The 13,872-nt window shown below is 44.9% G+C and overlaps 1 protein-coding gene across 1 annotated transcript; it reads right to left on the reverse strand.

Annotated features, from left to right (window-relative positions):
• Positions 1-4,384: 4,384 nt before the first annotated feature.
• Positions 4,385-12,856, reverse strand: Hemgn (hemogen). The gene is made up of 4 exons (XM_051161664.1): positions 12,746-12,856; positions 10,570-10,663; positions 5,897-7,203; positions 4,385-4,565 (listed from the first exon to the last, which is right to left on the reverse strand). The coding sequence occupies exons 1-4, from the start codon at positions 12,822-12,824 to the stop codon at positions 4,456-4,458; spliced, it is 1,590 nt and encodes a 529-aa protein (XP_051017621.1). The 5' UTR covers positions 12,825-12,856; the 3' UTR covers positions 4,385-4,455.
• Positions 12,857-13,872: the final 1,016 nt, after the last annotated feature.

Raw genomic sequence — 13,872 nt, forward strand, 5'->3', positions numbered from 1 at the left:
CACCAGCAGCAGCTTTTCCAGAGGATGCACCAGCCTCCATGGTGTGCATGCATCCCCTTCCTCAAGCTGGTGCTAATATCTTCTTTAGTCTGGGCTTGACTGTCTGGGCTGCCTGTTGTGTTTGGGAGTTGGTCCTCGTGAGTTAGAACATGTGGTGAGAGGCTGGGTCCATTTTATGTGTGCATATCCAGACTATTTTCCCAGGTGACACCCTCCCTTGCTGAGAGTCATTTCCAGACTGTTCTGCTGTGCTGGTCTGTATGTGTTTCTCATTTGGCTGCTAGCTTTGTGGTGAGTTTGAATTTGGGAGGTGTATATACTTCTTCTCTTAGGGGTGCTGTTTTGATTATTCTGAGGTTTTTGTTTGTTTGTTTAACTTTAAGGATTTATTTAATATATGAGTGCTCTATCTGTGTGGTGTCTACCTGCTTGCCAGAAGAGGGGATCATATCCCTGTATAGATGGTTGTGAGCCACCATGTGGCTACTGGGAATTGAACTCAGGACCTCTGGAAGAGCAGCCAGTGCTCTTAACCTCTGAGCCATCTCTCCAGTCCCTCGAACTCACTGCGATCCGCCTGCCTCTGCCTCCCGAGTGCTGGGCTTAAAGGCCACCACACCCGGCCTACACACACACTTTTAGAAGCTGGGCTTGGTAGCTCATACCTTTAGTCCTAGCACTGGGGAAACCGAGGCAGGCTGGTCTCTGTGAGTTGAAGGCCAGACATACACACATATTCCGATGTAGCTCAGGCATGCCCAGACCCCTTCCTGCCACAAAAAGAGGGCAGCATAAAATGGAGCTAAGGTGGATTATTGGAGATTCTAATTCATTTCCTCAAAGTTCGAAACCAACAAGAAAAGAATTTGCCATGTGTGGTAGTGCAGGCTTTTAATCCCAGAGGCAGAGGCAAGTGGATCATTGTGAGTTCGAGGGCCAGCCTGGTCTACAAAGCAAGTCCAGGACAGCCAAGGATACACAGAGAAACCCTGACTCTAAAAGCACACACATTAAAAAAAAAAAAAAAAAAAAAAAAAAAAAAAAAGCAAGAAAGAAAAGAAAACAAGAATTTGATTCCCACTGGTGCCTGGATATGAATAGTAAGAAAGTAATGAGTTTTATAGGGAGTGGTGGGAGAAGACAGGACAAGGAGTTGTGGAGATGGCTCAGTGGGTGAAGTGTTTGCCACACAAGTAAGGGGCCTAGAGTTTGGGTCACCAGCACCCATATCAATGCTGGGTGGATGTAGTGACTTGCAGGAGGCAGACAGGTAACCCTTGAAACAAGCTGGCTAGCCAGACTAGCCCAATTATTAGCCTCTGGATCCAAGTGAGAGGCCCTGCCTGGATATATAAGATGGAGACAGACAGCCTTTGGCTTCGTGGGCATGTGCATACATGAGTACCTATGAACCCACACATTCTCACCAGTACCTGAGAGCGCGAGCGAGCGCTCTCTCTCCCTCACTCTCCCCCCCCCCCCCAGAAAAAAAGGCTGGGGGAGCCGGGCATGGTGGCGCACGCCTTTAATCCCAGCACTCGGGAGGCAGAGGCAGGTGGATCGCTGTGAGTTTGAGGCCAGCCTGGTCTACAAAGCGGATCCAGGACAGCCAAGGCTACACAGAGAGACCCTGTCTCGAAAAACCAAAAAAAAAAAAAAAAAAAAAAAAAAAAAAAGGCTGGGGTAATAAAAAAAAAATTAAAAAAAAAAAAAAAGGCTGGGGATGTAGCTTAGTTGAGAAAGTGCTTGACTTGTATGTACAAAGTACTTGGTTCAAGCCCTAGGGTCCTCCATATATTTGAGGTCCCATTTAGGCATAGACATATTTGTTTTTAAATGGGTTTATAATTTCGGGGGGATTTGTTTGTTGGGGGTGTTTCAAGACAGGGTTTCTCTGTGTAATAGCCCTGTCTGTCCTAGACTCACTTTGTAGACTAGGCTGGCCTCGAACTCGTAACGATCCACCTGCCTCTGCCTCCCAAGTGCTGGGATTAAAGGCGTGCATGGACATCTGCACATAAAACCAGGTGTGGTAATACATGCTCACAAGGTGAGTTTCAGGCCAGCCTGGGTTATATAAGACCCTGTCTTTAAAAAGGCAAACGATAAAGAAGAGAAAACCCTGAGTGATTAAGAGCACTTGTTGCTCTTGCAGAGGACCTGGGTTCAATTCCCAGCACCTACATGGACAGACCTAAGTCCATAACTGCAGTTTCAGGGGTCTGATGCAGGCACACACAGATGTCTGTGCATAAAACACTCATACACATAAAATAAAAATATTTTTTAAAATTTAAAACCTTAGAGCATAAGCCATTCAAAAATAAATGTGTCAGCCAGGCGTGGTGGCTCACACTTTTAATCCCAGCACTCAGGAGGCAGAGGCAGGAGGATCTCTGTGAGTTTGAGACCAGCCTGGTCTACAAAGCGAGTCTAGGACAGCCAAGGCTACACAGGGAAACCCTGTATCAAAAAACAAAACCAACTCGTTGTTGAAAAGCCTTACTTCTTGGTTACCTAATAAATCATGAAGTCATTTAAGTCTACAAGTCTATTCCCAGGGCTAGAGACATGGCTCAGCCGGCTAAGCGTTCTTCCTCTGGCCCTCTGTGGCAGAGGCACGTAGCATATGAGTTTGATGCAACATAGTCTACATGGCTAAATCCAGGTCAGTTTGGCGTGATACAGTGAGACCTTGTCTCAGGGAAAAAAAAAAAAAGTAAATAAGATACACTGCTCTCAAGCCGGGCGTGGTGGCGCACGCCTTTAATCCCAGCACTCGGGAGGCAGAGGCAGGCGGATCGCTGTGAGTTCGAGGCCAGCCTGGTCTATAAAGTGAGCCCAGGATGGCCAAGGCTACACAGAGAAACCCTGTCTCGAAAAAAAAAAAAAAAGATACACTGCTCTCTGCCGGTTGTGGTGGCGCACACCGGTAGGATTTGCTGAAGGAGGCAGAGGCAGGAGGATCACGAGTTCGAGGCCAGCCTGGACTACACATTTTAAAAAAAAAAAAAAAAAAAAAAAAAAAAAAAAAAAGATACACTGCTCTCAAAGACGACCCAGGTTTTCTGGCTTGGTTCCTAGTACCCAGGTCAAAGCCTTACAACCTTCTGTAACTGCACTCCAATCGTAGATTAGCTGCCTCATGACAAAGTTTCTGTTCCATAAGAACCTGACCCAGTGGCATGCAGTTCTCTTGACCTTGAACTGTACTGCACCGGGTCTCCTGTGCGGATCCTGCCCGTCTCTCAAGGATAGGTAAGCACTCCTAGTCATGTACTGTTTATATGGCATCAGTGCTGTTTCCTTTGGGAGAGGCTATTAATGAAACTTTAATACAGATTTTTAAGGAGGAGGGTTAAGGCTGGGCGTGGTGGCGCATGTCTTTAATCCCAGCACTCAGGAGGCCGAGGCAAGCAGATCTTCATGAGTTCAAGGCCAGCCTGGTCTACAGGCACTCTGGTTGGTTGGTTGAGTTTTTGAGACAGGGCTTCTCTGTAGTCTTAGCTATCCTGGACTCACTTTGTAGACCAGGCTGGCTTTGAACTCACAGAGATCTGCTTGCCTTTGCCTCCCCGAGTGCTGGCATTACAGGCGTGCACTACTGCACCCAGCTAAGAGAGGTACTTTCATAGAAGGAAAACACCCAAGAGCCAGGGTCTAGGCTCCTGGGGAGTAGCTGCTGCATTCGGCACTTTCTTTTATAATGATTTATTTTCTGGTTGTTTCTCTATGAGACCACATTAAACCCTAGTGAGCAAAGATGGTGTGCCAATTAGGTGTTTACCACCCCACCCCAGCACAAACCAAGACAGGTTTTTGTAACACAGAGAAGCCCATAGTAACAATTTAATATACATTTTTTATAAACACAGTTTAAAAAAATAGAAATAGAAGGCTCAGGTTCACAAACAGAAGTAAATGGCATTCATCGATTCCCAAAAAACTTGCACGAAATCCCAGAATAAGAACTGTTCAGATTAACTCAAAGAGACATGTAAAGCTTAAATAAAATTCTAATGTTGTTCCAACATCAATAGTTGACAAAGTTCAAAGAAACTATATACTTTCAAAATATTAAGTGTTCACATTTAATTGCTGTCTGCTCCTCAAAATTAGCAAATATACATTTCTTCTTAGATGGAAAAAGCAACAACTTATCCATTCCCCTGCTCGTATTTGTCCCTTCCCTCTACTATCTTCCCCATATACATATATACACCTCTGCAAGCAAGAGCACACACACACACACACACACACACACACACACACAATTGCCTATGTGTTAGAGCCTTTAAAATGTTAATTCTCTTAGATATGATCTACAAACGGAGAAAAAAACACAAGTTCAGACAGGAATGCAAATAGTAGCAATTGGTGCAATGTTTCAGAAAATTCATACAGAAGTTGTACATGCTGTATTCAGCTGGGTTGCAGCTTCCTCACTGAGCGCTGTTAAAATAGAGCATAGCCACAGATGTCATTTTCTGGACAGTTCTCTTGGGGGCCCTGTGGACCCGTTGGAGTTTCTGCATCTTGATCTGCTTTGGCTCTTTCCTTCATTTCTGTACAATCAAATAAAATACAAAATAGCAGATTTAATAAACAACACTGACACAGTCCGTTCCTCACGTGGGAGTGGGAGGCCATGCCACAGACCATGCAGACTCATTTCAGCTGGAGTAGAGACTTGAGTATTAAAAAGCCATGTTATAAAAAAATGGTGTTTTTATGGGGTTCTTTGTGGGAGGGAATTGGGTTTTTTTTTCAAGACAGGGTTTCTTTGTTTTAGCCTTCTCTGTCCTAGACTCGCTTTGTAGACCAGGCTGGCCTTGAACTCACAGAGACCCTTCTGCCTCTGCCTCCCCAAGTGCTGGGATTACAGACGTGCGCCCACCACACCCAACTATATATGCTCTTTTTTGAAGATTCATAGTTAGGTGTATTTGTGTGCCTGTGTTTGTTTATGTGTACCACGTGTGCGCAGGAGCCCTGTGAGGATAAAGAAGGGCATTAAACCCCCTGGGACTGAAATTACAAGCAGTCGTAAGGCACCGTATGGGCGCTGGGAACCAAACTTTAGTCTTCTGCAAGAACAGTACATGCTTTTGACCACTAACTTCTCGCTCCTCCCACCCAGTGCTTTTTCTGTTTGTTCAGTTGGTTTGGTTTTTCAGACAGTCTCATTATGTAACCCTAGTTGTATGGCACTCACCAGGTAGGCCAATCTGGAACTCACAGAGGGAGATCCATCTGCCTCTGCCTTCTCAGTGCTAGGATTTAAAGGTGTGGTCCTGAGTTCAATTCCCAGCAACCACATGGTGGCTAATACCCATCTATAATGAGATCTGGTGCCCTCTTCTGGCCTGCTGGCTCACATGCAGGCAGAATACTGTATAAATAATAAAAAATATTCCGTGTTTTAAAAGGCATACATGTGTATGTAAGTGTGTGAGTGTGTGTGTGTGTGTGAGAGAGAGAGAGAGGGAGGGAGGGAGGAATAGAGAGAGAGATCTTTTTAGGGCTGGATAAGAGACTCGTGCTTAAGAGGACTTGCTACTCTTCCAGAGGACCAGAATTTGGTTTCAAGCATGAAAACCAATCAGCACAGTTACATAGCAAGTACCAGCTCAAAAATAAAAAAAAGTATTTTTTTTGCACATAGTTAATCCAATTCCAGGTTTGTTTCTTTTTCTCTCACTATAGTTTCTCAAAATAGGTAACTAGAATTTTCAATTATTTAAATTATTTGGAAATGTGCCAACCAAAGAATGTTGGTTGCCTGAAAATATATTTTACTTGAAAAGACCCAGGGATATTCCTAGCTCCCATGAGCTATGGCAAAGACAGCTTTAAGTCAAATTTTGAAAGAGTTGTGGCTGTACAAGCCCCCTACCTTGAGAGAAAGTACAAGAGTCCTCCCCATCCTGGTGTGCATCAGGGTTCGGCCCCTGGGCCCCACCTATTTCCGGAGCTCCTTCTGGAAGGCAATTTTTTGGCCCATGCCTGTTCTCACGAGCCTTCATAGAGAGGTCTTCAGGCCCCGCCGCTTCTTGGAAGCTTTCCAGTGAATAGTTCTCAAGCCCAGGTGTTGGTTGGCATGTTTCATGGGGATATTTGTCAGACCCAGGTGATTCTTGGATTGTTTTATGAGAGGAGACTGTAGGCGCAGTGAGTTCTTCATAGGTCTCATGAGAAACGAATTCAGATTCGGCTGCTTCTTGGTGTGTGTTTGTAGAAAAGTCTTTAGACACATTGCATTCTCCGGTTTCAGAAAGGACGTCTTCAGTCACACCCATTCCTTGGTCTGGGTGGGAAGTATTTTTCTCTGGTCTGACTGATTCGGGATGGCTTTCGGGCACATCTGACTCAGGGATTGCTTCAGGTGAGCATCCTTCTGAGCCAGCAGCATCTCCAGGTATTGTACAGGGAAGGGCTTTGGGAACAGCCATATCTTGATGTGTTTGAGGAGAGAGGACTTCAGGTGTGGCTACATCTTGGCACGTTTTCAAAGTATATTCTTGAAGCACAGTTGGTTCCTGGCACATTTTAAGAGCGATTGCCTCAGGTCCAGCTGTGTCTTGGAGTTCTTTGGGATAATGGGTTTGGGGCACAGCTGTTTCCTGGCACATTTTAGGAGAGAGTGCCTCAGGTTCGGTCATATCTTGGGGTACTTTGGACGGATGGGTTTGGGGCACAGCTGTCTCCTGGCACATTTTAGAAGAGAGCGCCTCAGGTTTGGTCATATCTTGGGGTACTTTGGACGGATGGGTTTGGGGCACAGCTGTTTCCTGGCACATTTTAGGAGAGAGCGCCTCAGGTTTAGCCAAGTCTCGGCACATTTTGGAAGAATGTTGAAGTGTCGCTATTTCTTGGCACGTGGTAGGTGAGCGGCCTTCAGGTTTGGGCTCGTGTTGATGCGTCTGAGAATGGTTCCATATGGCTACGTCCTGGCACTGAATGCTTTCTTGGTGTACCTCAGGACAGCGTTCTGCAGGCTCAGCTTCTGTGGAGGATGCCAGCAAGGGGAGAGCTTCGGTGGTCACACGGGGTTCAGGGTGCTCAGTCTCTTCCTCAGCAGGTACCGATTCTTCCTGCACCCTTTCCTTTTCCGATTGTGGCTGAGACTCTCTGTTCTCTTGTCTCCTTTGGCCTCTTTGATTTCCTTTTCCTTTTCTTTGATACTTGCGTTTTTTGTGCTCTCTGCAGAGAGACCAGAATTAATGTCAGCAACAGCGCTATAGGGTCCAAATGAATGTTTCCGATATCCACCCTGTCTTTATAGTCTTGTCACAAGTCCTTAACCTCCCCAGACATCAACTTCCATGTTTGCAAAATAAACAATTCTAGGTGTTTAATCATTAGGGAAGTGTTCTTTCAGGACTTCATGGTTTTAAATCTAAAGTATGTGTGAGTGTTTGAGTGTGTGTATGTGTGTGTGTGTGTGTGTGTGTGTGTGTGTGTGTGTGTGTGTGTGTGTGAGAGAGAGAGAGAGAGAGAGAGAGAGAGAGAGAGATGGAAGGAGAGAGGGAGAAAGAGAGTGTGCACTTGGGGAGTCAGTGGTAAAGGGCTTGACCTAAACTCAAAACTGGGGAAGCAGAGAGCCCTGGGCCTTTCTGGTCAGCTAGTTGAACCTAATTGAAGAATTCCAGGTCAGTGAGAGACTCCAAGTCAGTGAGAGACTCTCCCTCAAAAGAGGTGGATGGTGCTCCTGAAGATGACACCTGAGATTGTCTTCTGTCCAGCTTACACACATGCATACACGCGCGCGCGCGCGCGCGCGCACACATGCGCACGTGCGCATGCACCTGCACATACACATTTTTTTGTGTGGTTTTTCAAGACAAGGTCTCTCTCTGTCGTCCTGGCTGTCCTAGAACTTGCTCTATAGACCAGGCTGGCCTCGAACTCACAGTGATCTGCCTGCCTCTGCTTCCAGCGTGCTGGGATTACAGGTGTGCGCCACCATGCCCAGCTAAGGGAGGGAGTGTTTTAACCCTAATTAAGGATGCATGAAAAAGCCTATAAAGCTGGGCAGTGGAGGCACTTGGGAGGCAGAGGCAGGTGAATTTCTGTGAGTTTGAGGCCAGCCTGGTCTACAAAGAGAGTCCAGGACAGCCAAAGCTACACAGAGAAAGCCTGGCTCAAAAAAAAAAAAAAAAAAAAAAAGAAAGAAAGAAAGAAAGAAAGAAAAAGCCTATGGAAACCCACTGTTGGGGAAACTAATTAAAATTTTTAATTAGGACCAAGAAGATGGCTCAGCACCTGATGACCTAAATTCATTCCCAAGATCCATATGGTGGGAGGAGAGAGCTGAGGCCCACACATTGTCCTCTGAGTTCCACATGCACGGATACTCCCACATATTCACATATTAAATAAATAAAATGTAACTTAAAATATAACTTTTAAAAGCCTTGTGGTGGTGGTGCATGCCCTTTAAATCCCTGCATTCAGGAAGCAGAGGCGGGTAGATCTCTGAGTTTGAGGTCAGCCTGATCTACAGAGCGAGTTCCAGGACAGCTATAGGGCTACACAGAGAAACTCTCAAACAAAACAAAACAAAATGAAATTATATAGAGTTTGGATAGAAATGTGCTGTATGAATGGACAGTGCTCCCTCTCTCCTCGAGAAGTCCTGGGCTGTGGCTCTGGTGACTCTTACCTGCAAGCACAGTATTCTGCAAACTGAAGAGAGGACTGCCTGGAGTCCCAGGCTAGGCTGGGTTACAGTGTGAAACCCTATATGCCCCCCTCCCCAGTGGATTGTAGATGTGCACTGCCAAGTCTAACTTTGTCAAATGATAATTCTTTTTCTTTTTTTCCCTTACATTTATTTATTTTATAGGTGGGGGAAGTGCATGCACCACTGTGTGTGTGTGTGTGTGTGTGTGTGTGTGTGTGTGTGTGTGTGTCTGTGTGTGTGTGTTTGTGTGTGTATGTGTAGGTCAGAGGACAGCTTTCAGGAGTTGCCTCTCTCCTTCCACCATGTAGGTTCTGAGGCTCAAACTCAGGGTATCAGGTTTGTGGACAAGCACTCTTATCTACTGGGCCACCAAGCTGGCCAGTTTATGATATAAAATGTTTATTGTCTGCCAAATGTCTGGATTTAAAAGATGATATAAAGTTTGATGACCCACACCTGAAATCACAGAACTTGAGAAGCAGAGGCAGGAGGATTGCCGTGAGCTTCAGGCCATGTTGAGCTACAGAGTGAAACCCTGTGGGGCTGGAGAGATGGCTTAATAGTTAAAAAGCACGGATTGCTCTTGCCGAGGATGCAAATTCAATTCCCAACATCCACATGGGGCAACTTGAAGCTGCCTATAACTCCAGCTCCAGAGGGTCCCATGCACCTCTGGCTTCATGTCACACATCTACACACACACACACACACACACACACACACACACACACACACACACATTTTTTTTTTCCTGAGACACGGTCTCTGTGTAGCCTTGGCTGGCCTTGAACTCACAGTGATCCAGCTACCTCTGCCTCCCGAGTGCTAGGATTAAAGGCCTGTGCCACCACACCCAGCTCACAGACACACATTTTTAAAAACAATAAACTTGCCCTAACATGCCCAAGGTCAGTGACTAGGAAGTTGGGGCGTTAGGCTGGTCATTTTCGCTTACCAGGCAAGCTGCCCCACCCCTCTCATTTTAATGTGCATGAAGGCTGTTTGCCCGGGTATCAGTGCCATGTGGATGTTGGGAGCAGTGTGCTTGACTGTTGAGTCATTGCTGCAGCCCCTTGTTTTTCTGTTTCTTTTATATTACTGTTTTTATTTATTATTTTAAAATTTATTCTTCTCTCATATGTTACATCCAAACCACAAGTTTCCCCTCCTGTCACTCCTCTCAGACCCTCCCCCGCCTCCTATCTCCCCCAGATCCATTCTTCCTCTGCTTCCCTTTAGAAAACAGCAGGTCTCCAAGGGATATCACCCGAACAAGACATAACAAGTTACAATAGACTAGGCACACACCCTCATATCAAGGCTTGGATGAGGCAATCCAGTAGGAAGAAAAGGGTCTCAAAACCAGGCACCAGAGTCACAGTTTTTGTGTTTTAATATGTATTCTCACTAAGCCCTTCAGGCACGAAACTCACGATGTTCCAATACCACTCTCTTAAATGCTGGCATTACTTGAATGCACTACCAAGCCAGGCCTTATGGACCTTTTTAACACTAGCAAAACAAAGAAAGGATAGCAGGAGCTATCCCCAATAGTCCAGACAGACATCCTTTCATGCTGGAGCCTGCCTCAGGGACTGGTGGAAACAGAGAAAGAAAGCATGGGCTGGAGAGATGGCTCAGCCGTGAAAGGTTAGGCTCACAGTTAAAAATACTAGAGAAAGAAAGCCTGGGACGTTTCTGTTGTCATGACTCTACTGCTGTGACACTAGGCAAGAGAGATAACCCACTAGCTTCTACTTTTAAAACAAACAAAAACCAGAGGCACCATACCAACAGCTCAGAGGACTCCTAGGACAATGGTATGAGCAGGAGTGTGGCTGTGTGACACCCACACCCAACCCTCTCTCAGGAAGGGAGCCTACCCAAGGAGCCATTGTGACGTCTGCTTCTCCTGTACTTCAGCTTTTCTCTTCCGGAGCAGTTCTCTGTTTCTCAAATTCCAGGTTCCAATGATGCCTGCCGGATGAAAAGCAAAGTTACTGGGGAGTGTGCTGTCAAGCCATGGTGTACCTAAGGTTTATTTATTTATTATTTATTTATTCTAAACTAGTATTATTTCACATGTATTGGTATTTTCCCTGCACCACATGAATGTCTGGTGCCTAAGGAGGCCAGAAGAGGACATCAGTTCCCCTGGATCTGGAGTCAGTAGCTGCCATGTGGATGCTGGGAATTGAACCCAAGTCTTCTGGAAGAGCAGACAGTAATCTTTTTTTGTTTGTTTTTTGTTTTCTTTTCTTTTTCTTTTTTCTTTTTTTTTTTTTTTTTGGAGACAGGGTTTCTCTGTGTAGCCTTGGCTGTCCTGGACTCGCTTTGTAGACCAGGCTGGCCTCGAACTCACAGTGATCTGCCTGCCTCTGCCTCCCGAGTGCTGGGATTAAAGGCGTGCGCCACCACCGCCCTCCTGGAACAGACATTTAATGAGCATTTAAGAGTGAAAAGTTTAGAGACCTACACAGATGGTATTTGTTCATCAGTGTGCTATCAACCTACTGACTTATTCAAAATAAATTTATATTTGTATGACTAATTAAAAAAAAAAACAGGCCATGTTCTGTCATCTTTGACATAATAACCTGTTTTCATTGCATTCCCTGTTTTCATCCAGCCCATATATTATACAAAGCAGTGATGATAGCATACCATGATTTTATCTTTTATTAACCTAACATTAGATCAAAAAATAGTTCCTTTAACACTATAATTTTCCTATGTCATGGTACTTAAGCTAGGTGATACACTCTTGGGTCAGGCACTCCGCTCCCAGGAAACATATAACATGTCACTTATTTCTTTTCCTTATATGTCAAACTGTAATAATATTCAACTATTAGCTGGGCATGGTGGTGCATGCCTTTAATCCCAGCACTCAGGAAGCAGAGATTATTATTTTTATTAATTGTTTTTTCTGAGACAGGGTTTCTCTGTGTAGCCTTCGCTGTCCTGGACTTGCTTTGTAGGCCAGGCTGGCCTCGAACCCACAGTGATCCACCTGCCTCTGTCTCCTGAGTGCTGGGATTAAAGGTGTGCACCACTATGCCCAGCTCCTTTCCTTTTCTTCCTTCCTTCCTTCTTTTCCTTTCCTTTCCTTTTTTTCCTTTTCTGGTAGTGCTGGGAATTGAACCCAGGGACGCTAGACAAGCAATATGCAACTGAGCTGTGTCCCTAGCCCAGGGATTCTTGATGGGGAAAAGTTTTATTTTTACCAAGATTTACTTGAATTTCAGTTTCCTTCAAAGTGTGAATGTGAGTAAAGGCCACAGTGGTTTTAGCAGTGTGGCACTTTATCAAAGACATTACAGAATTTTTTTCCTCTATGACACTACAATTCTTGCATGGAGCTTCAGTGGTCATTTGTGGATATGGATCTTTTGGATTTGATACTATGTTTATTAGACCCACTAATGTGTGGGGTGACTGACTGCACCTATAAATAAACATATATCATAATTTTAACAATGTTGATGACTACCTTAGTACAATGACAACATTTATAATCCCAATGTATTTAATGTTATGTATTTATTTGTTTGTTTGTTTTTTATTTCAAGAAGGTCTATAGCTTCTAATGATAGAAGCTAAAAGTTTTCAAAGTGTACCCTAGAGTATTCTCAGAGATCAGGGTTCCACAGAACATTCTGAGAAATCCTGCTTTAGAGCAAACCTTGAGATAAATTAGAAGCCAAAAGAGTAAACATTCATACAAGTCAGGCCCAGTGGAGTTCCTGTTGCCACATCCTTCCAAATATCCTGCCAACTTGCTCTGACACAGAACAGGAGGAGTGTGGTCCTCTTGCCGCAGCTGTTCAGCTATGGGCATTTTTGCCATCTCCCATTTAGGAGAATGTCTTACCAACGGTCTGTCTATTGCACCTTGCGCTTCTCTAGACTGTTGCAGGCTCTGAGTATCAAAATACTAAGATGGGTCACAGTCCATCTTCTCATAGATGTATCCCATTGCCATTTCTCATCCAACCCATACCCAACCAATTAAAAAAGAGATAGAGAAAAAAAACCGCTCTGAAGGTCTGTCATTACCTGGGGCATGGGACTTCTGTAGATGGCGCTCAGAGCTCTGGTGGAGCTTCAGATGAGATTGGTCCTTCCCCACGTCCATCTCGCCGCAACACCTCTTGGTATTTGCTCTGACTTCACAAGCAGCCTAGAAGCTTTTTGAAAATATCAAAACTAACACTTAAAAAAAAAAAAAAAAAAAAAAGCCCACATCAAGTTTGCTTGTCACTTCCCGCCTAAAAGTTTTATCTGGTTAGACCACAGCTGTGGGCAAATTCCACTTTCCTTATCACACTACACAGGTGTGTGTGAAGCGGGAAATGGCTGGTGCTGGTCCTGTCACCCTGCAAGATCGCTATTTATTCAGGCACAGTCTGGCTTGTGCAGCCTCCTGCCCAGCAGCTATGTGGTCCTATTGCCAGTATGTGCCTGGATTCCTTTTTAGGACACCAAATGACTGGTGCCATTCCAAGCTGTGATTGGAAAGATGGCATTTTAATGAATAGAGGTAGCAGAGTATAGGAAGAACCCTGGGTTTAGTTTCTGACCAATTCAGTGGCCCAGAGCAACCCACATCCCTTTCCTGTGCCTCTATTTGCAAAATGGGTAAAGAGTCACTCTTGCCTGTTTCATACTTTTTTTTTTTTTTGTCTTTGTTTTTTGTTTTGGTTTTTCGAGACAAGGTTTCTCTGTGTAGCCTTAGCTGTCCTGGACTCCCTTTGTAGACTAGGCTGGCTTCAAACTCACGGAGATCCACCTACCTCTACCTCCCAAATGCTAGGATTTCATACATTCTTATGAAAATGAAGGTTAGAGAGTCAGCTAAGGATTAAACTTCCTAGGTGTGGCTCTTTTCACTTTAAGCAGCTGGAAACTGTAAGCAAGCCATGCTGTATGACCTGAGAATAGACAACAAATAGACACAAAGCCCCCACTAGGCATCCAAAATTAATCTCTACCTTGTGCTCACCAGTACGAATAACCTGCTGTTAACTCACCCAGGGGGAGGGGCTGGAAAAGCCTCTCTGAGTGAAAAGACATGGCATTATGTTCCTGAAATGAAGCTGTGGTCAAAGGAACTGATCTCTTCCCAGTGGACAAGCAGACTGATGGAGAGAGTAGTCACAGGGAGGGGACCATGGCTCAGGCAA

The sequence above is a fragment of the Acomys russatus genome, chromosome 2, assembly GCF_903995435.1.
Source record: "Acomys russatus chromosome 2, mAcoRus1.1, whole genome shotgun sequence".
In the NCBI taxonomy this organism is placed as follows: domain Eukaryota; kingdom Metazoa; phylum Chordata; class Mammalia; order Rodentia; family Muridae; genus Acomys; species Acomys russatus.

Excerpts from the sequence above, each read along its gene's own strand:
- Hemgn (XM_051161664.1), bottom strand. The coding sequence starts at position 12,824 with ATGGACGTGGGGAAGGACCAATCTCATCTGAAGCTCCACCAGAGCTCT. Across the intron at positions 10,664-12,745 it reads ACAGAAGTCCCATGCCCCAG|GCATCATTGGAACCTGGAAT; the intron begins GTAATGACAGAC and ends TTCATCCGGCAG. Across the intron at positions 7,204-10,569 it reads ACGTCACAATGGCTCCTTGG|AGAGCACAAAAAACGCAAGT; the intron begins GTAGGCTCCCTT and ends GTCTCTCTGCAG.